This window comes from Nuphar pumila, chromosome 14, assembly GCF_984573655.1.
Source record: "Nuphar pumila chromosome 14, dmNupPumi1.hap1.1, whole genome shotgun sequence".
Classification (NCBI taxonomy): Eukaryota; Viridiplantae; Streptophyta; class Magnoliopsida; order Nymphaeales; family Nymphaeaceae; genus Nuphar; species Nuphar pumila.
In genome coordinates, this window is record NC_143262.1 from 89,342,996 (window position 1) to 89,367,712 (window position 24,717).

General features: G+C 38.0%; 2 protein-coding genes and 1 non-coding gene across 4 annotated transcripts; all 3 read right to left on the minus strand.

The window, feature by feature from the left end:
• Nucleotides 1-1,458: 1,458 nt before the first annotated feature.
• On the minus strand, nucleotides 1,459-13,683 carry LOC149817337 (large ribosomal subunit protein eL19y). The gene is made up of 5 exons (XM_089988145.1): nucleotides 13,621-13,683; nucleotides 11,799-11,918; nucleotides 2,194-2,630; nucleotides 1,861-1,898; nucleotides 1,459-1,741 (listed from the first exon to the last, which is right to left on the minus strand). Exons 2-5 carry the CDS (start codon nucleotides 11,908-11,910, stop codon nucleotides 1,720-1,722), a joined length of 609 nt encoding a protein of 202 aa, XP_089844271.1. The 5' UTR covers nucleotides 11,911-11,918; nucleotides 13,621-13,683; the 3' UTR covers nucleotides 1,459-1,719.
• On the minus strand, nucleotides 11,071-11,249 carry LOC149817338 (small nucleolar RNA snoR143). Its single transcript, XR_016427775.1, has one exon. It is a non-coding gene; the product is annotated as a small nucleolar RNA snoR143 (small nucleolar RNA).
• A 1,699-nt stretch (nucleotides 13,684-15,382) lies between the features above and the next one.
• LOC149817339 (putative serine/threonine-protein kinase At1g54610) lies at nucleotides 15,383-23,486 on the minus strand. 2 transcript variants are annotated; one of them, XM_089987377.1, is made up of 8 exons: nucleotides 22,118-23,486; nucleotides 20,941-21,225; nucleotides 20,465-20,782; nucleotides 20,018-20,245; nucleotides 19,218-19,315; nucleotides 18,324-18,405; nucleotides 16,575-17,093; nucleotides 15,383-16,210 (listed from the first exon to the last, which is right to left on the minus strand). In XM_089987377.1, the coding sequence occupies exons 1-8, from the start codon at nucleotides 22,604-22,606 to the stop codon at nucleotides 15,992-15,994; spliced, it is 2,238 nt and encodes a 745-aa protein (XP_089843503.1). In that variant the 5' UTR covers nucleotides 22,607-23,486; the 3' UTR covers nucleotides 15,383-15,991. The 2 variants fall into 2 exon arrangements, with proteins under 2 accessions (XP_089843503.1, XP_089843502.1); XM_089987376.1 differs by having other exon boundaries at nucleotides 16,575-17,096.
• Between the last annotated feature and the right edge of the window lie 1,231 nt (nucleotides 23,487-24,717).

Sequence of the window (24,717 nt, forward strand, 5' to 3'; positions counted from 1 at the left end):
ATATTTCATAGTGGTGTACCCACGCAGTTTTGGGTTGAAGCATTCTCTACTTCATGTTGGTTAATAAATAAGCTGTCATCTCCTAATGTGCAAATGAAATCTCCTTTTGAGCTTTTATTTGAAAAAATAAACTGATTATGATTGCCTAAGAAGTTTTGAATGTAGAAGTTTTCCGTTTTTGAAGGATTATAATAAAAATAAATTTAAACCAAAATCGATTCCCTGCATTTTTATGGGATATGATGAGATTAATAAAGGATATTGATGTCTTTATCCTCCTATTATCCAGATTTTTATTTCTAAACATGTTTTTTATGAGTCTAATTTTTCGTATAAAAACAGAAAAACCATTTTTCTTCTACCCCAAACTCAATTTTAAATATTTCTCTTGAGCCAAAGAGGAATTAAGAGCGCCTTAAAACACGCAGGATGGGTTGAAGGTGTGAAAGAAGAATTTGAATCTAGTTCCACGGACTGCTGATATGAATGTCAGTGGTACAAAATGGATGTCTAAAACTAGACTGAAAAATGACGGTAGTTTAGAGCGTCTCAAAGCAAGGTTTGTTGCTAGGGGATTTACTCAGGTTAAGCTAGCCACTATACTTATTGTGCTCTTGGTCAACAAATGGGATATTAGGTAACTTAATTTTCAAAATGCATTTTTTCATGGGTATTTACAACAAACTATTCATATTGAACCATAGTGACAAAAGTTTTTATGGGCAATTTCTCGTTTTTCAAAAACTCACGAGAAATTGAAAAAAATCCATAAATCTCACATTTTTTGGGCAAAATCTCGGCAATAAAAAATTAATCAAAAATATAAAAAATATTTTTTATAATAAAATATTAATAAAAATTATTTAAAAATAAAAATATAAGATTTTTTTGCTATAAATAGCCGTTTAAAACGTAAATATCGCATTTAAATCACAGTATTTATGCTTTTTCCATTAGTTCAGCATGTAAGAGCTCGTAAAGCCAATCTAGTTATTTGGGGGATAGAGGTGTGGCAGTTCTTGATTCCATGGAAAAGATACTTCCAACCGTGCCAGTAAAAGACATTCAGAATGGAGGGAATTTGATCATTCTGATTTTCTTTTCTGGGTGAGAAAAAAAGAAATGTCAATTTTAAAGGCCAACGCATTGCTTGAAGAGAGCTTGAAAGGGCGTGTTTGCAAACATAAGGGTAACATTTCCAAGACCTGAAAAACTAGACCAATTTTACTATGATAACATTAACCAGTTTAGAACATGTGATTAATTTCCAATGGGAATCTTATTCAAACAGCCAAGGAAGCCTAAGAATGTTTTCCACGCCCCTCTTCCGGAAACAATTCTCAGCTACTTTTCCCACGGTGTGATGGTGCCCATCATGCCGAATATGAAAGACAGAAACAGACTGATGAAGAGCATAAGTTTTAGCTTAAAATTAAAAGTTGCAATCAGCAAACTTGATTTGGTAAATTTGGTTCCCTTTTAATAAACCATAAATGCTAAGAAAGAAACAACCAATGTTCAACAAAACCGTTTTGACAAGTAATAAGAAAAACAGGTGTCAAAATTAAACAAGAGATGACTTGCTAATTATAACACCTACCAGGCAAAATTCAACGCAAATTCATGAAACGAAAGTCCTTACACAACTAATACTCCCTAGATCTCTCCACGTTCATAAGAATCGCGAAAACTTTTAGTCAGGAATCAAACAAATTGAATTCACTTCTTTTTCTTAGGTGCCCTGAAAAGAAAAGAAAAGAAAATGAAATAAGAGACTAAAGATTACAGGAAGTCCAAAGTCATATAGAACAAACAGAACAATCCGGAGAAGGAAATGAACAAAACAGGATAGTGTATTACTCTGCTGCTGATTGTGATGCAGGCGGTGCTCCTGGTCCCTGTTCCAGAGAAAAGTAGAATGACAAATTATACTTTGCCACATATATCAAAGCAATAGCAATAATATATAATGTGTGTGTGTGTGTGTGTGAGAGAGAGAGAGAGAGAGTGTATGTGAGTGTGCATGTGCGCCTGGTCTTTAAAAACATGTTTATCACAGTGCATTTATCTCAGGCTCAGACAAGTTATCTCTTTGACAATTATAGGTTTCTAGGCTTTTCACGCAAATTCTGATTAAAGAATGAATTTTAGAGATTAAAACAGAAAGGGAACAAAAAGATACTGACGACCCACCTGAGCAAGACGCTCCTCCCTTCGTGCTATCTTCCTTTCCCTGCTTGCCTTGCTCTTAGCCCTCTTGGCTTCAAACTGGTCAGACAGGGTCTTCTCTCTTGCCTTCTCTGCCTTTGATTTGTGAATGCTCTCCATAAGCACACGCTTGTTCTTGAAAACATTACCCTTGACCTTCATGTACATATCATGGTACATGTGTTTGTCTATCTTCTTTGCTTCCCTGTACTTGCGCAGTAATCGACGCAGCACCCTCATCCTCCTCATCCAAAGAATCTTGGTTGGCAGCCTGGCCTCCCTAGTACCCCTACGCTTACCATATCCTGAATGCCTGCCCTTCCGCTTTGCCTCCAAAGCACGACGAGCCCGTGATCGTGAATGGATTTTTGTTGGCTTTTTTATCACAAAGCCGTCCTTGACCAGCTTTCTTATGTTTTGCCCTGCATATAATAACATTTCCAATCTGATCATTAGAAATCCAAGATCGCTTACATTCATCTCATAAGGCAATTCATAAATGACACTAACAAAAGTTAAAGGTCATGCTTGCTCGCATTTTTCAAAGGTGATAGCAATATGAGAAGAAATACAGTTATCTAATCTCGCCAGATATGAGCAAATCAACCACATTTGATTCACTTATACTGTACTCCATTTTCACAACTTTGCTTGACTCTATGAATATGTGCTTGTGAGAATTGGCAAGCATTAGTGCCCAAACTGTAAGCAACCAGTATGAGAAATTTACCATTTACATGTTTGATTGCTCGACTTGCAGTTGGAAATGGCAAAACCAAAAAAGTGTTTTGACATCAAGGCACGGCCTTGTTAAAGATGGCACCCGGAACATATTTGTATTTAATCGTGTAACAGGGGTATTTTGAAGTTCTGTTTATTGTAGAAAGGTATATTCATAATTCACATTAGGCCTTTAATATATATATATATATATATATGAGTCACTACAATATGAGAACTAAAGTGTGAACCATAATTTTCATGGAATTTTTGCTCTTTTCTCTTGAATCTAACTGTACGGATGTGATCTACATGCTTGGTTTTATAAGAACCCGCTCTTGAATCATCCGATTTTGATGCCTAAAGGAGATTTTTTTAAGGCTTTAAAATCAATGGCTCATAATCATCATAAATATTCAAGCATTCAAAAATCACATTTTTTCATGAAAATACACTATCCAACAGTTGATTCCTAGCAAATTCACCATGCCAAGCACATCCACATAGTTGGATTTAAAAAAAAAGCTGGAAATGCCCATATTTCCAGTTCTCATATTCTAGTGATCTATATATATATAGAGAGAGAGAGAGTAATGGGCAGGTGATAAACCGCATGCTAAATAGGTTTTTCAGGCTTTTTTTATTTTATTTTTAAATTCTAACCATACAGATGTGATCTATGTACTTGATTTTATAGGGATCAGCTCTTGAAGAGTTTGATTCCAACACAATGGATTCTTAGTAAATCGACCATGCCCAACACATTTATAGGGCCAGAATTTCATAAAAAGCACCGGAAAAGCAGATAAACCCATTTAGCACACGGTTTAGCACCAAATGGGTTTAGCACGGACCCTTTATATATATATATATATATATATATATATATATATATATATATATATATATATATATATATATATATATATAACAACAACAACAACAACTACGCCTTCATCCCAAAACAATTGGGGTCGGCGATATGAACCAAAAAAAGAAAATCATTCTGGGTCTTCCACATGAATCCTTCTCCTCCAATCATTTCTATCCAATGCCATGTCCTCGGTGAGGTTCAAAGCATTCATATCCTTTCCTATCACCTCCATCCATGTCTTCCTAGGCCTACCCCGACCTCTTTTAACTAATATATTTTCCCATTTCTCCATCCTTCTAACTGGAGCATCACTAGGCCTTCGCCGTAAACGATTCTCTCTCATCTTATTTTCAATGGGTGCAACGCCTACTTTCTTACGTATCTCCTCATTCTGAATCTTATCTTTTATTGTGTTTCCACACATCCATCTCAGCATACGCATCTTAGCTACACTCATTTTTTGAATATGATGTCTCTTGGCAGCCCAACATTCCGTACCATATAGTAAAGCGGGCCTAATAGTCGTCCTATAAAACTTTCCCTTCAACCGCAATGGCATTCTACGATCGCACAACACTCCAGTTGCACTTTCCATTTCATCCACCCAACCTTTATCCTATGATTTACATCTCCATCAATTTCTCCATACTTTTGAATGATAGATCCCAAATATTTGAAACAATCATCCACCAATATTTCTTGCTCACCAAGCTTCACTACACTCCCATCACTACTTCGTTGCTTACTAAACCGACATTCCATGTATTCTGTCTTACTCTTACTCAACTTAAAACCTCCTGCATCCAATGTCTGTCTCCATAATTCTAACTTAACATTAACCCCAGCTTTAGACTCATCAATCAAAACAATATCATCAGCAAACAACATACACCACGGCACATTTTCTTGAATTGATCTCATAAGCTCATCCATCACTATAGCAAATAGGAAAGGGCTTAAAGCAAATCCTTGATGTAACCCAACCGTTATAGGAAAATTGATTGTCACCCCTCCACAAGTGGAGACATTGGTTACTACTCCATATATATATATATATATATATATATATATATATATGTGCGTGTGCGTGTGCGTGTGCGTGTGCGTGTGTGTTAAGCCTCTAGGAGTATAAGGAGCCATTTCCAAAGAAGTTTATCAAACTGCTATATTTTCCCCTCCACTTCTCCCTCCTAGCCCTTGGTTGCAGCACATATTATGAGGCAAATTTAGCAGGCCTGCCAAATCCATAATAACTAATCAAGCTCCTACGAGGACAATGGCAATTATTATATCCTATGGCAAACCCATTGCATACAGTTGGTTTTATGTATTACTTTTTCAATATCATGCTGGCTGGTAAAAATTCAAGCTCCAACAATTGTGTTCACGATCTCAGGCATGGTAATCAAAGCATGATTACAAACCGAGATCCTGAGTCATACTTCACATGGTTTATAGTGACGAGAAAATCAACCAAATCGTTTCAAGAATGAGGTGAAGAATAAACCAGAGTTACCGGAAGCGCCAATAGCCTCGGGGAAGCGCATTTTCCTGAAACACGCTTTGAAAGCGCGAAACATGACGCTTCCAAAATGCACGAGGAAGCACCTAGTTTGATTGGAAAGTATGTCCCCCTTTAATGGGAAGTTTGTTCCCCTTTAATGGAAAATGAGCTTCCCTTTAATGGGAAACACACTTCCCATTAAAGGAGCAAGTTACCTTGTTAAAAGCTTTTTTAAAGTTAGCAAACAATTTTACCCTTTTCTTAAACCTTTTTTACTAAAAAAAATAAAAGAAAATATTTTGTTAATGAAGGCAAAATGGGCATTTTCAAAAAAATCGTAAAGAAACAAAAACCCAAATCGTTAGGGTTTCTTGTTTCACATTTTCAAAACTCTCTCCCTCTCTCTCTCAAGTTCTCGGCCACCAGTAGTGTTCCACCAATCTTCGGCGACCTCCACTGCCCTCTGGCATCCTTCACCGACCTCCAGTGTCCTCCACCAACCTCCGACGATGGGTATCTTCAGGTACGTACACCCACCACTTTTCCTTTCTATTTCTCTCTCTCTCCTCTTGCTCTCTCTATCACTTCATCCCTTCTCTCACTCACTCTGTCTCTTACTATCGCTCTCTCTAACTCTCACTCTTATCACTCTCTCAATCTTTGTTTCTCTCTCGCTCTCTCTATTTGTCACTCACTCTCTCACTATCGCTCTCACTCTTATCGCACTCTCTATCTTTCCATCTCTTCTTGCACTTTGAATATCTTGAGCTTTGCAGTAACCATCAATCAGGCAACTGTAGGTCAGGATGTTTGGTAGAGGGCCTCTTTCCAACATACTGAACATTTGTAATGCCTCGTCCATCCTCTCGTCTTTACAAACTAAATCAATAAAATTAGTTGAAGTAGCAATGCTAGATTCCACCCCTCTGGCCTTCATTTCTTTATCCAGTTTTAAGGCTTCACCTATTCTCTTTGCGCAGCGGTAGCCATTGACGTGATTTGCAATTTGTTCAGTTGGTGTTGTTGCAATTATGTCAATGACACCTATGATACTGGTTTGAATCATCCAAGATGAGTATTTTTGGAAATGGACTAGCATTATGCAAAGACTGGGTATAGACCAGAGTTACCAGTCGAGGAAGCGGGAGCGGGAAGCGAGGCACTTTCAAAAATTTAGGAAGCGGGGGATCACTTAGAAGAAAATTTTGAACCACCTTGGAAGCGACCTAGGAAGTGAACCGAAAGCGAGGGGGGAAGCGAAAAAAAAATGAAAAAAAATGGGGAAGCGCGCTTCCCATAAATGGAAAGAGTGATTCCCATAAATGGAAAGAGTGCTTCCCATAAAAGGGAAGCACGCTTTCCAAAAAAGGGGGACGCTTCCCCTCACGCTTCGAAGCGTGACATTTCGCGCTTCCGAAGCGCGCTTCCCCTTTTACCTAGGCGCTTCTGGTAACTCTGGTATAGACTGATGCATATACTTTTATGACGCAAGTATATTTGCTTGTTTTTTGCTTCACTAATAACTATCACAAACTACAATCTCGACAATTATGGTGATGAGGATGATTCTTTTTTGCAATTTAGAACATGAATCTTTTAGTGTTGTTGAGAATGAAAATGTCAGAAAGGGTAAGGGGGTCTGATTGTCCATATCATTTTGAGGAAGGAAAAGAAAATTGTTTTGACGAGGAAGATTAAGAAGAATGACTTAGATGACTCAAAAAAGTCAGAACCACCTATCATGCATAAAACAATAATGCTATGGCACCATGTATTGAAAAAAAAATAGTAGGCAAGAAAAGAAAGGTGGATCTCAGGTTTTTATGTGCAAGCACTGTAAAAATATTTATCATAGGTCATATCCTCAAGTTTTTGCACATCTAAATGGGAGCTCCAAAGGCATAAAGTGTTACGATTGCCTTTTGTCCTAAAGTTGCAAAAAATGAAAAGTTGAAAAGAAAAATTAAGAGGCAAGTTCAACAAGTTAAAGTTTTATCAAGTACATTTGAGTTGAAAATATCAAAAATTTGATAAACCGAAGCCTAATAGTATGACTATATCTTCTTTTGCATCTAATGAAAGCCGAAGGATAATTGATATTCGTAATACCTTTAAAAAAGTAGAAAGAAATAATATAAATCATAAAATTATTAGGTTTGTTTGTACAAATGACATACCCTTTAATGTTCTTTAATTACCATATTGAGAAGAGATGATATCAGCAATTAGTAAAGTGCCTAGATATAAGCCCCCATCATATGAAAAAGCTCGAACAATATTGTTTGACAGTGAGAAAGAGTGTGTTTATAGGGAGTTAAGTGAATTTTAAAAAAAGTTTGAGTTTAGAGTTTTCATTGTCTTAGATGATTGAACACATACAAAGAACAAACACCTGATAAATATACTTAAATCAAATTGTTTTTTATCGATGTTCTTATATGCGAGCGACTTTTCTAATGTGCAATGATCGATTGCAAATATTGTCGAGTTTTTAAGATTGGATTTAAAATTGTGGGGCATTCAAATGTAGTGTAGGTGATTACAAACAATGCAGCAAATTGCAAGTTAGCTGGTAAAGAATTAAGGCAAACATATACGTAGATTTTCTAGTCACCTTGCATTAATTTAATCTTCAAAATTTTGGCACATGAGTTTCATTAGTTTGGATAGAGATATTTGCAAAATAAAAAAATTATGAAATCTATCACCAATCATTCAAAAACATTAGAAATCTTCAAAAAGTAATTAAAAATTGAAGCTAATAAAGATTGCAAAAACAAGATTTGTTTTACATTATACTACTCTAAAGCACTTGCCTGATATAAGAGAGAGCTTAAGGCTTTCAATCATATCAGATAGATAGAGTGGGTAGAACCAATCATACACTGATGAGACTATGAAAATAGACTATGAAAATTAGGGTTGTTACGACAAAAACAGTTGTTCTTGATAAAAAATACTAGGATTTTGTTTGTTTAGCATTAATGATCACAAAACCCATCTACAAAATGATCAAATTTTATGATAAGAAAGGCCCTATAATTGGTAATCAAAGTTTAAACCTTATTAAATAGATAGAATAAATTTTTTACTAGGAGAAACTCGTTTACCCAACTTGGTGCTGGGATCTTGAGATACTTTGACTCATAATATTTTGGAGTAAGCATGTGGGTTAGGCTATGGAGGAGCACATTCATTATATCACATCTATTTGAAACAATCCTATGAATTTTTTCATACAAATCTAGTTGTCCTTTTAGATTGTCTTTGATTTCTCCCAACATGTTGATGGTCATACCGATTACAAAATTTGATCATCTTGTAGATGGGTTTTTTTATTATTAATGCTAAACGAACATAATCTCAGTATTCTTCATCAAGAACAGTTGTTTCTATCAGTGTTTTCTCGGCTTGGCTCGGCCCTTCAGCGAGTCAACCCAACAAGGCAAACTCGGTTTGCCAAAACTCGGGCTTGACTCGGCCTGACTCGGGCGAGTTCTGGGATGTTTGAAATTTGATTTTTTGGGTATTTCAAAATAAAAAAAATGTGTTTCTTGCATCAATAGGGAATAATTAATTGGCTTGTATAATTTGATCAATTGTCTTGAGAATTTCTTCTTTTATTTTATAATTTTTATTATGGATTTTCTCACACATAGTATGTAACCCATACTTTCTCTCAAATATCTTTCTATTTTTCAAATTACTGAAATGGCTATAATGTTAATTTATTTTTTATGACTGAATAGGATCATGACTTTGAAAAGAACTTGTCTTTAGCTATGTGTAGTTGGAAGTGTACACTACATTAGCAAGTTTCATGTGCTTGTTATGATTGTGATTCTTGAGCCTATAATATGGCTGAATTTCTCTTACAAACTACAAAGCACATTGGATATCCTTCATAGTTTCATCTAAAAAACTATAAGCCTCGGCCCCTCATTCTGTTGTTCAATATTGTCTTTTATTAGATGATTTCCTTGTGAGTCTATTCTGCATAATCAGATACTGTGGCCAATTTTTCCTGGCAGTCATCCCAGTGCAGCTTAAAAGTGTAATTCTATATTGTACATGGTTACCTTTGATATGTGGGCATGTTTCATAAAGCACAAGTCCAATATTTTCTGAGCCAGGATCAAACTCTGATTTTGAAGTGGATTGGGCCTACAAAAGGTAGAACCTGGTGAACTGGCCATTACAACATTTATGAGTTGGTCAGGTCTCATCAACTTCAGTACAGACCAAGCATGGACCATTTTAAAAAGTCCCAACTACAGACATATTTTGCTTAACATGAGCCCCTGTATATGAGTTTATCATCTCTTTGGTGAAAGTAAATTTCAATATTGCATTGGAAACAAAAAAATTGACAGGCAATAGTGTGGCAGAGGAAAACACGACAGGAAATCGTTTGTATTGAATTTATTTGTTTGTCTTCCATCATGTGTATAATGATTTATCAGAATTGATTCATTATTAAGGACAAACTCTACAACTTCTAAAGGAAATCGTGTGTGATCTACCTTCAGGTCTATACCTAGTCTTACAGAATACTAGTCTATTTTCAAAAATACTCATCTTGGCTGAGAGAGAGAAACAGAGATAGAGAGAGTGATAAGAGTGAGGGTGAGCGAGAGAGAGAGAGCGACAGTGAGAATGAGTGAGAGAAGAGATAGAGGGATAGAGAGAGGGAGAGGAGAGTTAGAGAGAGAGAAACAGAGAAAAAGGAAAAGGGGTGGGTGTACGTATCTAAAGATACCCATCACTGGAGGTCAAAGGTTGTCGGAGGTCGATGGAGGACAGTGGAAGTCGGTGAAGGATGCCGAATGTCGGTGGAGGTTGTCGGAGATCAGTGGAACACTACCGGTGACTGAGAACTTGAGAGAGTTCCGAAAATGTGAAACAAGAAACCCTAATGAATTGGGTTTTTGTTTCTTTACGATTTTTTGGAAAATGCCCATTTTGCCTTCATTAACAAAATATTTTCTTTTATTCTTTTGCTAAAAAAATTTAAAAAAAGGGTAAAACTGTCCACCGACTTTAAAAAAGTTTTTAACAAGGTAACTCACTCCATTAATGGGAAGCGCATTTCCCATTAAAGGGCAATGCGCTTCCCATTAAAGGGCAATGTGCTTCCCAAACAAACTAGGCACTTCCGGTAACTCTAGTCTAACCAATAAGTTGCAGACCTAACCCTGCAAGCTGCTTCTATCTTAGAAATCGCAAAGTATAGAAAATAGGAACAAAGTTAAACACAAATATATTTTATGTATAAGACCGATGTTTGACCAACAGCATTAAGAAAAGATAAGACTAATGTACAGAATCTTCACACGGCAAACACAATGTTGGAACAACACACATTTTCATGTCTCATAATATGAATAGCCCAAAACACTGATCTGACAGTAGCACTGAACATGCATAACAAAAAATTAGCAAGCAAAGTGCAAATATAATGTATTGGGAGATAAACACAATAAAGTCATGTTCTATAAATTTATAAACAGTACCAGTCTTTTTTGCTATAATTGGATTTTCGAGCATGAAAACAAATATTAGTACCATCATGATTAAATTTAGGTAATGTATAATTTCTTGTTGTGAAAGAATATATTGAAAAATGGGTTACATTTTATAAAAGAAATTGAAATACCGAATAGTATATGAGAAAACTTAGATGGCAAAGTAGCCAAACAAATAGAGCAAAATATCAGAATCCAATGAATCAACCCAGACCCAATACTTCAAGTTAGAAAATCAGAGATGTGAGATGGATTCAGTAGACAAACAGCAGTACGAGCCATTCATCTGTGGATCCATAACTACGGTTGTCTGGCCGCTACCATTCCATCCATATAAGATGGAACGGCTTTTACTGTAGGCATTGAGGATAGCTCCGTAAAACAAATTGTAGAAGCCATTCATAACCAGATAATGCCAACTCCTATACAACTCCAACAACTGAATTAAGAAAAGAATCATAATGAAAAACTACATCTCCAATCCACGAAGATTTCCATCAAGGTGCAATTCCTAACTGTCCAGATTCACAGATTCGCAATTTCCAAATTCATACAAACTATATTTTCCCCCCACATTAATTGATACCAAAGACTGGGAGCATGGTCCCTTCAAATGATCACGATTCAAACCTTCCTGAAACAACTCGACAATTTATCACATTGATTATAATGTGGAATAATCTCCCATTTGTTATAAACACATAAATTCCAGAAATTTGATAATAAAAGAGAAGCAAATTATGTATTAACTATCACAATTTGTTACCTACATAATAAATGAAATAGTTAAATTGGAATGTGTGACATTCAATTAGATGCACATATATATATGGTGCGACAAACTCAATGTGGAAACAATTGTAAAAGACAAAGAATCACCAAAAAGGACCAAAACAATTCAGAGATTAGGCTTGGGTTGAATTCTTGGTTTGTGTGCAATCTCAATGAAGAAAGTGATAAAACTCACTAGAATTGGCCATGGAGATCTCGCTGGCTTCATTGGGATCAAGCCATACTTTTCCCTTGCCACACTTGAGAACACTAGCAGCTAAGCGTTTCTGCAGCTTAAGGGACACCATGGCTATGGCTGAACCAGAGGATGAGAACATAGTCAGAAATGAGGCATTGGAACAAACAAAGAAGATAAAGCATGCCCTGCACGCAAGCTACACGTACACATTTATATTGTGAAACACCAAAGTTCCAAGTGCAGGCTTAGCAACAAAAATGGAAGAATATATCAAATACGTTAACTAAAATCTCGAGACCAAGTCACCTATAAGACAAATAAGGTCATCGATAGAAACAAGATAATGCATGTAGAAATTGTCAAAAAGCAGTACAAATGGAATGCAATAGAAAAAATATGCATCTTGTGAGAAGAAACATTGGCAGAAAAATGCACGTAGACACATCATTCTACATTTTTTAATTGAAACAAATGAAATAGAAAAGGAAAAAAAAAACTTCTCAAAATGGAAAAATGAGCTTCTGATGTCAACAGACATCTTCAAGAGCTCAAACATTCAGGATACACTAACACCTATCTCATTATTCAAACGACATTGCTTCCATCTCAATTGAGTAAAAAATTCTATCCAACTCAGAGACAAGATACTTTTTAAAATCAACTCTTTGTGGAAAATTCCAATAAAGACAATCTTGCCAACAGTCAGCATGCACTCACGACTGATCTATTAAAATTTTCAGCAGCTGAACAAAATATTTGCCTAGCTGGTTTAACAATCACCATGAAAACAGAATATCTCCCACTTCCTTCTCCCTCGCACACAGAGGCCATAAAGATGTACTACACAAAGTAACTTAGCAATAAGAAACAAGTTGAGAACTCTCCAAACTGCACATGTATACGAGGCCTGAACCACAACCACACCAAACTCGCAGAGTATTTTGTCTTATTCTTTCTACTTATCTTGAAAAAGAAACAACAAAATTGGAATGATATGGTAGTACCAAATTAAAATCTAAAAATCCGAAGAGCATATTCGTTATCTCATATATCAAAAACATTCTCCAAATGCCCAAAAACCTAAATCACCTAGAGGTTACACTGTGAAATGAAAATATTATATAATTAAAGAATAGATCCCTCCATAAGAAAGGCCCCATAATCACGAAACGAGAAAGCAAAAGAGAATTAAAGAAAAGAAACAGCAGTGGCAGAAGCATATCTCTTCCTAATTCAAAGTATAAAAACTATGAAATTAATAAATGCCCTATAACCACGAATGAAAAATGAAAGCAACACCAAATGCTAATTGGACAAATCTAAACAACTGGATCGGAAAGAACTTTAACATGCCGAGCCCATCCGTAAGACACACAAAACACTAATCATCCCGAAGGAAAAATGATAAGAGACAACTACAGAAAATAAAGCAAAGGCCAAACGCCAATCCCTGGTTTCAACTATACGGATAAAGAAATCCAGCAGAACGCAAATCAAAATGTCAAACCCCAAACTCATTCAGAACAAGAAAAGGTATATTAAAAGAAAAAACAAGAAATACAGATTCAAATTCGACGCAGCAGTGCCTAAATTACAATACTCGAGTAATCCCAAAACGAAAGGCAAGAAGAAAGGCGAGATCCTCCGATTCCCGATCAACCGGCATGAAAAGAAAACCCTTAAACCCCAGGTCCGCCATCACTGTATGCACGATACAAAGGGAAAATCGAAGCAAAAAAACATAGGACAATATGATGTTAAAACCAAACGCAAGAGATACTGCTATCGATTCATAGAGAATAGGGGCGAAGAAGAATACCTCGTCTTTAACTCTCTCTCTCTCTCTCTCCCCCCGACGGAGAGCTGAATTCTAGGGTTTATGGAATGATAAGGTTTTCCCCTCATGGGGTTGATGACAATAATGCCCTATCTCATTCCTAGGGATGTAAACGGTTCGGGTTCGGATTCGGGTCGGATCGAGGCATTATCAAGTCCGACTTAATCGGATTTGGATTTAGATTCAGATAAAAAGGATAAAACCAAACCCGGATCCAACTAGCTTAAAACCCGGTATTTACACTTCATTTGGTCAGGTTTTTAGTTGGATTTGGGTTCGGGATTGAATGCAAAACGTATACTAAACTTGGATCCAATTATTAATGGGATCCGGATTTAGCTACCAAACCCGTGTAATGGACTTGGATTCGGGTTGGGTATCGGGTTGCACCCAAACCATATACATCCCTTACAATGACACGTGCCATGGCCTACCTAGGGTGACAACGGGTGGGAGCTTCACCTGACCTGGGTGAGTCCAAACTCAGATCGACTATGAGGTTTGGTACCGAGTCTGGGTCTGACACAAGAACCTGCCATAGGCAAAACCAGCATCGGATAACATAAACCAGACTTAGTAGTAAATAATAAATATTCTATGTTTTTAGCTACCCCACATGGACACTCCAACTTACTCTTGTGTCGTGTCCTTGTGGCATAGGTTTTTTGTCAGCACCCCTCTTCTGGTAAGGGCGACTTGTGAACGTCACAAAGTTGACGAGACGTCACAAGTTTGAAACCCACGAGTGGTATCTCGAAGCTGGTGTACTCGCCAATGGGCAGGGGGACCGACCTCAAGGGTGGCCGGTCAATGTGCAACCAGTGATGAGTAGGTTTTTCACCTTGAATTATCCAAAAATAAAAAATAAAACAAAAAATCTATTTTATGTTTTTAAAATTTGTGAAACTTAGGACAAAACTTGGCTTTGTTATGAAATTTCAAAAAGCATAAAAAGCTCCATAGGTTAATCGAATGTTATAGACCATACTCCAAATCTCGATATTTTTAGATCCAATACTATCAAAGATCGGGTCATGCCCAACCCATTGACACCCTTATCAGACTATTAGTGTTGGAAGCTTCGAACAAGGAGTGCCTGGCCCCAAGTAACTCACTTGACTATTGTTTAGTGGGACAAGATGATTAAATGTATCGACACTATCTACTATTTTAATAAGATCAGTTATTTACCAACAGAAGACAGAAAGTAACTTTTGGTTGCCTTCGATCTTAGACCCAAGATAATCTGAGATCCTATTTTTCTCAGAGAGAGAGAGAGAGACCAGTCCTGCCTCCCGAAACAGTTAATTTTTTTTTTTTTTATCCATTTTTTAGCCCAGCCCTGACTGCAGCAAATAGTTTGATTTGTCCATATGAAATAGATTTTTATTAATAATTGTAGCCATTTTTTATTTTATCTCAAAAAAAAAAATCGGGGGCGCTGCCCCAGAACCCCCCCCGACTATCACACAATTTTTTTTTCTACACCCCTGTTTGCCCCCCCTCGCATGAATCCTAGCTACGCCCCTGGCCGAACGAAACATCAACATTACTAAGACAAAGGGTCAACAAACGTTGAGCCTGCGAGCAAACAAACAGCAGACCCAAACAGAGAGAGAATCTCATATTCACATACCAAATAAATCAGGTTGTTATTTATAATTTGCACTTGAAACACAGCTTCCACTGCATTCGTTGTGATTGATCTTAGATTTCAGGTAGCTGCTTTATTCTGGAATCTAACAGAGTTCACAATTAGAAATAATCTGAAGGATCTTTACATGTTTCATTCAGGCTTGTGAAGCAGACAGCTTCACTACAAAATATGAGATTTATCTCCATACGCCTGTCACAATAAAACACTGTACGCCGTATTTTGTTTTACAGTCTCAACCGATCATCCCTTCACATTGAGCAAACCCAAAATCCAGTACAAACTTTACAAGTGATTATCGTTGAGTTATACAAATTAAGAGGAATGAAGTCGATATACATGAAGAGTTAGTGGGACTTCTGATGCCCACAGCTTTGTCAGCAGAATAGAAATCTTTCCACACGAATTATCAGCACTCCCTCTCTAAAAGCCAGCGGACAGCACAGATACCTGATTTTCAGGCAGGCAACGATCATAGCATTGATCTTTCGCCTGCATGAAGCTCCGGTGCAGGTTGCCCAGCCTGATTAGTTAAACTGTAAAGAGAACAAGACGGCAAAGGCAGTGGTCGTTCATGACTTCGTTCATTTTTCTTTTTCTTCTGTTCTGGGGCCATCATGCCCCCTCTTATTCCCCTCGGAGATTCTTCTCTTGTTCATGCCCTCGATGAAGTTCTTCAGATGCACCCATATTTGTTTCTCAAACATCTGAAGTCCAGTTCAAACCAGGGATAAGAAGTGCTTCAAATTGGGTTCTCTCCAATTCCTGGTGATTCTTGGTCTTGACCTTGTCCAGCCGAGCTTTCCGTACAGCCTGTTGGATTTGCTTCTCATGCTCTTTAAGCATTTCCTCGAGGTTTCCAGTTGGAGGCAGCAGAGGTCCAGAGTAATGAATTATGTTCTTCTTACGTCCATAGCCCTGTAACAAGAATGCAATTTATCAGAACCTGTGTGCATTATCATTGCAAGTTTTGATATTCCTGTGCTTGGTTGTGCATCCCCACCCCCCCACCCCCCGACACACACACACACACAAACAACATATGATAATCCCTGAAAGCTTGGCTGAAAATCTAGTATCAAGGGCACTGATAAAAACTGAAAGATGCATAACTTAAGCCAAGCTGCCAAGTTATTATCTTGGGTTGGTGGTTAGCCACATTCTAGCACTCACGAAATGAAACTTTTTTGAGTCCTCAGAGATACTCTTGTAAGCATATGAATATATTCTAGGACTAACGTATGAAACTACAATTCTTTTGAGAGTAATGTTGACAACTTACTGTTGCTGAATCCTTAATCCTCTCATCCTTCTTATGAGTGGCTGCAGGTCTATCCAACAAATGATAGGTATATTGTTGCTTCTCTGATGGTTCAGCATTCTCTACTGGACTGTATTTGTCCAAAATCTGCCCTGGCCAGTGCTGTTGAGTTCCTCTCTCTCTACTATGATCGGGCTTACCATTGCTTCTCATGGACAAATCCGATGAGTATGATAGTTCAGAAGCCATATGAGGCATGCAAGATCTCTGTGACTTCAATTCTGCAGTGGTTGAAGCCTTTGCACCCCTGCCAATGCCACCAAAAGCTCTACCAGGCACTGCCTGATTATCATCCTCCTTTGGCTTCTTATTAAGTGCTGGTCCAAAAGCACTGGGATGAATTAGAGGGCCAGAATGAGAGAAGGCATTCTGTGCAGTTCCCCGAGGCACCATATTGGGAGGTTCAATAGGAAACCCAGAAGCAGCATCCTCAGGATTATACTTCTCACTGTTGCGTTTAGGGTTTGAATGACCTTGTCTCTTCTGAAAAAGGGCAAACAATTTGGGAAATCATCAGGGAGGAAGGAAAGAAATCATGTAAAAGAAAAAAAACAGAAAACAAGCAAAGATGTTCTATTGCTTAGTTGGATAAATTAATTATCTTCTGCTTAACATATTCATCTTGTTTATTCTACACATTTCTTTCTTTTTGTTCTTTTTATAGGCATATATAAATGAAAAAGAAAATCAATGTTTTCAACTAATTACGATGTAAGCTTATTAATAACATGTTTCTTCTGTGGCAATACCGGACCACAGAAGAAACATGCCACCATTTATTTATGTCTCCTTCCATGCGAAAAATAAATTATCTTGTCCTGCAGGTGGTTAATGATGAACAAAAGAAACACAAGGGACTTTAAGGAAGTCTTTTCCAATCCATTCAGGATCCATGGCACAACTCAGGTTATGTGCTACTGAGCTGGAAGGGATTGAATTGAGCTTTGTGAGTCCATTGAGAATGAGATACATGTAACGATTTTGGCTAGGCTGCATATATCCGGGGTGATTTCTCATCACACACTGGTATTTCTTTAGATTATGTCTTATTACATTTGTTTTCATTAGATTAACAGAATGTAATTTTTTCCTCAAAAAGGAGAAAAAAAGCAAGCTTAGAGTGGCTAATAGGCTGGTAAACGAGTCGAACAAACAGAACAGGGCATGTTCAGGCTTGACTCATTTACCAATAGACGGAACTCGTGACTTGGCTCATGTTCATGTTTACCTAAGCCGAGCTGAACCTAAATGAGATGAGCTGAACACAAGCTGGCTTGCGTAAAAACATTCCATGTTATTTATACATGTAATATATATATATATATATATATCACTTAATAGTTCATATTTTATGTATATATTTTCTATGTATCCTTCTCTTTGTATATATATTTTATGCATTTTTCTCTTTATATATTACACTTAATATATATATATATATATACATAAAAATTATTTTTTTATACGAGCTCTCTCAAGCCGAGCCGACTTGTTTAAGCTAAACGAGCTGCTCATGGCTCATCTCGCCATCTGTACAAACCGATCAAGAACAAGTTTGTGACGAGCCAAACAGAGCCGAGTCATGAGCTGCTCGGTTCGTTTACCAGCCCTAGTGACAAATGAAGAATAAAATGTTCTCTACACACATTAACATTGACACAATGTTTGTAGTAAAGGCAAATGGACAAAAGAAAATTAAAATAAAAGTACCTGCAATGAGTTCGTATCTGGTGCTGGCTGTACTCCACTTGTGGTATCAGGTTCATGCATATTTCCTCCTGATGCCTTCTGCCTGAAAGTAACAAGGGGAAGAAGTGGAGAAGCATAGGTCATATATAGGTTGATAATCAATTAATAAGGAGACACTCAAAAAGATGCAATTGCAAAGCGTGCTCAATTCTGCTACTCTCTCTCTCTCTCTCTCTCTCTCTCTCTCTCTCTCTCTCTCTCTCTCTCCGCACATGCTTTTTGCCAGGCTGAACTCAGCAGTAATCAATTATTCTTGTTCTTTCTTTTATGAACAGTTTAGATTCTGAAAAAAAAGTACCTGCTTATATGCAACTCAAGCTAGTAGAAATTTGGTACTCCTAGGAAGAAATCTCAGTGCTTTTATAGTAAAGATATCTGATTTAGGTCCAAGGACGAAAGAGCATTATAATGTTTCTATTGATCAAGAAGTTGGAGTGTTATAAAAGGTGATAGTTTAGTAAAACTTTCCAGAGATATCAAGCATTACTAGTTTCTTAAGATGTTAGTGATCTCATTAAAAGCCTTACAAAAAAATATAAACATGCAGATTACTCAATGAACATGCTGAAGCACGACAGAGTTTGGTGTGTCATCTTCTATTAGGAACTGTTAACCAAATAGGATTTCTAGAGCTAACCCACATAAGGCTAAATGACAACAGCAGGATGATGATGATAACAGATAACGTTTTTGTGTAACCATCAAGCAAAAGGAAGTCTGAAAAGTGTGAAAATATTAGCAACTTTGACAACATCCATAAAATCCAAAGATCACCTTCTTTTCCATCATAATATGAAAATGCTTATTTTTATCAAGGAAGACAAACACTTCTATATAAAAATTGAAAGTGCCTACCTTCTAGCTTCATCATAAAGTTTAACATCAAACTCTTTGCTTGGTGGATATTTTGGCAAGCTTGATGGATCACAAGGGAGTGGCCTTGTTGTGAAGAACTGCAAGGAATCATAGAAAGCCAAAAAATTAAAAAATTGTATTTACAGACCATAAGCAAACTGCATGATGATGGTGTATGATGCATGAAAACAATAAGAAGACACAAAGTGAAACATAATCCAACAATACTAATAAAGTTGTGACACCCAAAAAAATAAAAATTGGGGAGGAGCAGTTAGAAATTAGCTTAAAAAGTTAAATGTTTCCAAATTGCTGGTGAATCAAGAAAAAGGTACACCATCCTTTTAATTTGTGCAGATTTACAAACAATGGTTAAGCCCAACTCATCATTATCTGATTCAGAGGATAGAGGTGATTAATGTTATTAATTGTTACCAAGCAACTTTGAAAAAGCAATTTCAAAATTTACAATCGTTGAACAAAATTCTTGGGACCATAGTTCATGATGTGGTTAAGAGGATACCAGCTCCAATTTTTATTTCAATTTGCGGACCTAAATAGATGGATAACCTAAGAAGTGGAAGATATTTGGAAATTTAAAATTGTCTGAAACCAAACAGCACATACTACATGCAGTGACCTGATCCACCGGTTGCATTCAACTAGTAGTCCAGTGTAAGTTTGAACAGAGGCATGCATAAGAAGATAGATAAGGAATAAGGAGATCCAAGATATTGGTGAAAATTCATCAGCAAACATAGATAAAAAACAGAAAAAATTGATAGTAATGTAAAACTCACTTCGCTCTTAAGTGCAGAAGCAGCAGTACCACGGGCTGCAGGTTCTACAGCAAGAAGAGAATCCAACAGAGACAAAGCTGAAGTGGGGAAATCCTTGAACATCTCTGCAACACAACACTTGTACGGATGCTGAGGCTTAAAGATTGTTGCATGTGGCAGCTTTGATTTTCTCCAGTAATCCTCTGATGGTGAACCACAGAGCTTAAAGATCTTATGCAGCTGCTCAACCTAGAAAACATAAGAAAGAAACTGCCTTAATAAACACACAACAACAAAACCATGACCAGGATTGAAACACAAGTAATGTACTATTTCAACAGACAATGGAAAGCGGAAACAACAACCTCATGAAAACAATTAAGAGGTGAAAAAGGCATCATAAGCAAAGAGGTTATCATGCATTAATTGTTCATCCACAACTTGACATACAATCCACTGGAAAGGTACCTCCGTTCGTCCTGGCATGATGGGCTTTCCTGCAAACAATTCAGCAAGGATGCAACCAGTGCTCCATAAATCAACCGCAACACCGTAATCTGTTGCACCAAGTAAAAGCTCTGGAGGCCGATACCATAGTGTAACCACACGGCTTGTCAGTGGCTGCTTTTGATCAGGATGGAAAAAAGTTGCCAGGCCAAAGTCTGCTATCCGAAGAATACCATTGTTATCAATCAGAAGATTTGATCCCTTAATATCTCGATGTAGAACTCCCCGACTGTGGCAGTGCTCAAGCCCACGTAGCAGTTGCTGCATATAACATTTGATCTGCCAAATCCAAATTTAAGGTGCAATCACAAAGCTTATCTAAGTGTGAGAAAATATGAAATCATTTGCTTTCCTAAGTAGTAGAAAGAACAAGCATGTTCCAGTCAAGTGCAAAAGGAAAAGAAAAATATGCTCGGAATCATCTAGCTGAGAAATACCTGTGGCTCTGTGAACTTGACAGCTGAACTACCTGCAAGACCAGCAAGATCATGCTCCATATACTCAAAAACAAGGTACAAGCTGCAAGACATTCGTGATGTCACAATCCCTTCAAGCTTCACAACATTTGGATGGTCAAGACTGCGAAGTATGTGAATTTCGCGTGCCATGAAACGAACACTTTCAGGATCCTGATTTACAAAACGAACTTTCTTCAGTGCTACAATTTTTCCCGTTTCAAGATCCCGGGCCTTAAATACATTGCTGTACGTCCCTTGGCCAATCTGTAAATAGGGGTTGTCAGGTAGAGTATTAGTCCATGACAAAAAGCTGATTATAAAAGTCAAACTGTTAATAAGGAAAAGCAGACAATCTTAAAATAGCACAGAAAAATAACATTATCTTTTCCTTGAAAATAATAGCAGCAAGAAATCAGATTTATAACATCATAAGTATATAACACTTTTGTAGCATAAGATGAAAAAAGCTAGCAATTCCCATGAGGGAAAAAACAAGCACAGATCTTGACAAATTGCCGAATATAGATGGAAATTTGTCACAAAAATCAGTGAATCTGGTCAAAAGTGAATGAAAATGCTTAAAATTTTCAAATGCGCTGCAACAGAGATGATTTGAAGCTCTTGAAAAAACATCCTTCACTTATCTCAACTTTTTTGTCACTTTCCCTGCAAAACTTCCCCTTGTTTCATGTTTCCTTTACATCATTTGAATTGGCATTGTAGATGCTACGTAAATGACTTCTATTTAAGAAGATGACACACTTTTGGGAGACTTGGCTATCTTATAGTCCAAGATCCTTTTCAAAATTTAAACACTCGAATGATAAGGCTTTAAAAAATAATTGAAAAGGTTTCCCCAGCACATCATTTGATTCACACAGTAATATAGGCACACGAGATGTTCGATGAGCAATAACTCAATATAGATACAAGAACAATTTCAAAAATTAGTAATCAAACAAAGCCAGAAGAGTTCCTAACATCTATGGTATCGAAAAGCTCTTGATTCTACAGACAAAGAGAAGTAAGATCTATGAAGCAGATGAGTGTGTTTTCTGCAGAATCTAAATAGAAAACCAAAGACATCAAAATTACAATACTTAAAAACAAGAGGAATAGAAAGGCCAACATACACGAAGTGAAGAAATTGGTTAACCTTGTCTAATTTCTCGAACGAATCAGCCCGACGGGGAACCCAACCTTTGATAGCTTCCCCCGCCACAGCCGTGAGCCAAGGCGGCCATCCCGCCGCAACCTGCTCCCCTTCGATCCCGTTAGGCACATTGCCAACCCAGAAGCCGTGATCCTCATTCACGGCGAGGTCGACAGTGGAGCGCCTCTGGTGCTTTCTCTGCGGCCTCTCAACCTGCTTCTCGACCTGCCTCTCGACTTGCCCCTCAACCTTCTCGACCATCCTCTCGTCTGAGTACGACACCGGGGTCGCCGCGGCGTTCTCCGCGGGCTTCACGATCAGCCTCTCCCTCGCATCCCTATCTGGCACGCCTTCCGGCTCCAGCACCACCTCCTCCCTCCGCGAGGAAATACCCATACGCCGCGAGGCGGAGGCTTTGATAGAGCCCTTCCCCCGGCGTGCGCTCCCCACTAACTCATCCGTTCGGACGGATTTCGAGCAAATGCAGCCCATAGTCTCACACAGCTCCCTGTTTCTTCACAGGTAACTGCCCAAGCGAAACGATTCTCTGAAACTATCGATGATCCACGATGCATTAAGCCGAGGTTTCAAGCAGCATTCACCCGAAATTTCCGCCAAATACTCGGAACCCCAAAAATCAAAGAACTACCATCAGAAACCACCACCAACAAAAACTCAATTCCCCAAATCCCTGGAAAACCAATGACAACAAACCTATATATCAATAAAACCCCAATTCACCACCACCACCATCAGAAAGCCCCAAAATCTCGACCGACAAATCGAATCTCGATCGATCGCCGATTCTCTCAACGACCCACCTCACAAAATACACGGATTATCAATACCATCCAAACAAACCCGAGGAAACAACAACCAAAATCATTACCCAAGATTCCCCAAATCTGCAAGATGCCGTCTACATATTTCCTTCAATCAATCTTCGATGGCGGTATCCTTTCTTTCCCTCTCTCTCTCGATGTGAAAGTAACGAATGGTTGATTAATTAAGGAAAGAGGCCGGATAATGAGGAAGAGGAAGGATGAACGGAAGGGATGGCAGGGTGTGAAACCGCCCCAAGAGTCGATCAACCCAAAAGCATATCTTCTTTGTGGAAAGAAGAGGATTTTGTTTTTGTTTTTTGAGAGGGGGGCGGTGGGGCGCGCGGGAGGGGGTGAAAATGGAACAGTCACGCAACTGTTGGCGGGTGGGATGGGGAGGGTTTCTCGGATCTTAAACCCCAAGAAACCCTCCCTACCTCACCTTGCGCGTCCCTTCACCATCACCATCACCATCTCCACCTCCGACTCTCTCTCCCTCTAGAATTGAGAGAAGGGGGAGCGCGTTTTCTCCATGTTTCCATATTTTCTCATTCTCCGTTTGCTTTGTTCAGAATTTGGTCACTAAAAAACAACTAAAAACCGGGTTGATTTCACGATTTTATATGGCGTTTGTTAGAACGGTTGATTTCACGATTTTAGATGGCGTTTTGGTTGACTAAACAATAGAGAGAGAGAGAGAGACGTCATCTGGATGGACCTTGACCCAAGCTTAATCTGGACCCACCTAGTTGTGGGTGAACACGGGTTTAAGTGGACTCTGATCATGGTGGAATAGGATTCGTGGATAATTAGGGCTGTCAACAGGTCGGGTACCCGGATCATCAGGGTATACCTGAACCCACTGATATAATAAATTGTCGGGTTCAGGTTTGGGTTATGCATGACAAGGAGAATGGAATCTCAAACCCGGACCAGTATTTCAGGAATTTATTTTTACTAAAAATATATATAAAATACTCAGGTCGGGTCTGATTGTGTACCTGACAAAAATCATAGCCCAAACCTGACCCTCATAATTCATATTGCTCGGGTCAGATTTGGGTTGATCCAAATTTTTTTCAGGTTGGCACTTTTCATACCCATACCCGAGAATTTGGGTTCAGATCCTATCAAGTACCTGGTACAAACCCGAACCATTGACAGCCCTAGGGATAATTTCTTAAAAACAGCATAATCACACTAATCAACTACCCATGGGATTCGAACCGGAGATGTTTTGGTTAAGATAGTGTGACTCTAGCCATTTTGAACCCAAGATCCGTTGTTTAAGATAGTGTAACTAACTGGTCCAGATGTCTTATTCATCCTGATCTCATAAAATGGCTAAAACAAAGACAAACTATGCATAAGGGTGTCAACGGGTCACGCTTGACCCGAACCCGATCCATATGAACCCGATATGGCCCGATTTGGTGATATAGAAGGATGTTTCATTAGAATTCAGGTTGGACTGAAAGAATCCATTAGTATATGAAGCTGGATATGGTTTGTGAAATTTTATACTAACCCGAATTCCGGTTAAAAACTACACATCTTTAATGTAAAGTAGATAAAAAAATATTATTTTACTGGGTTTTGTTCATGTAATCCTTGTAGGACTCTGGTATGGTTTTTCTTATAATAAGTTCAATAGGACTTGGATTCCGAAACCACTGCAACACCTCAAAGTTAGATTCAAGTTTGGACCCACCCAGGTTTGAACCAGGTCTAACCTGTTGACACACCAAACTTTGCAAAAATCAGAGAACAGGTTGGATCTAA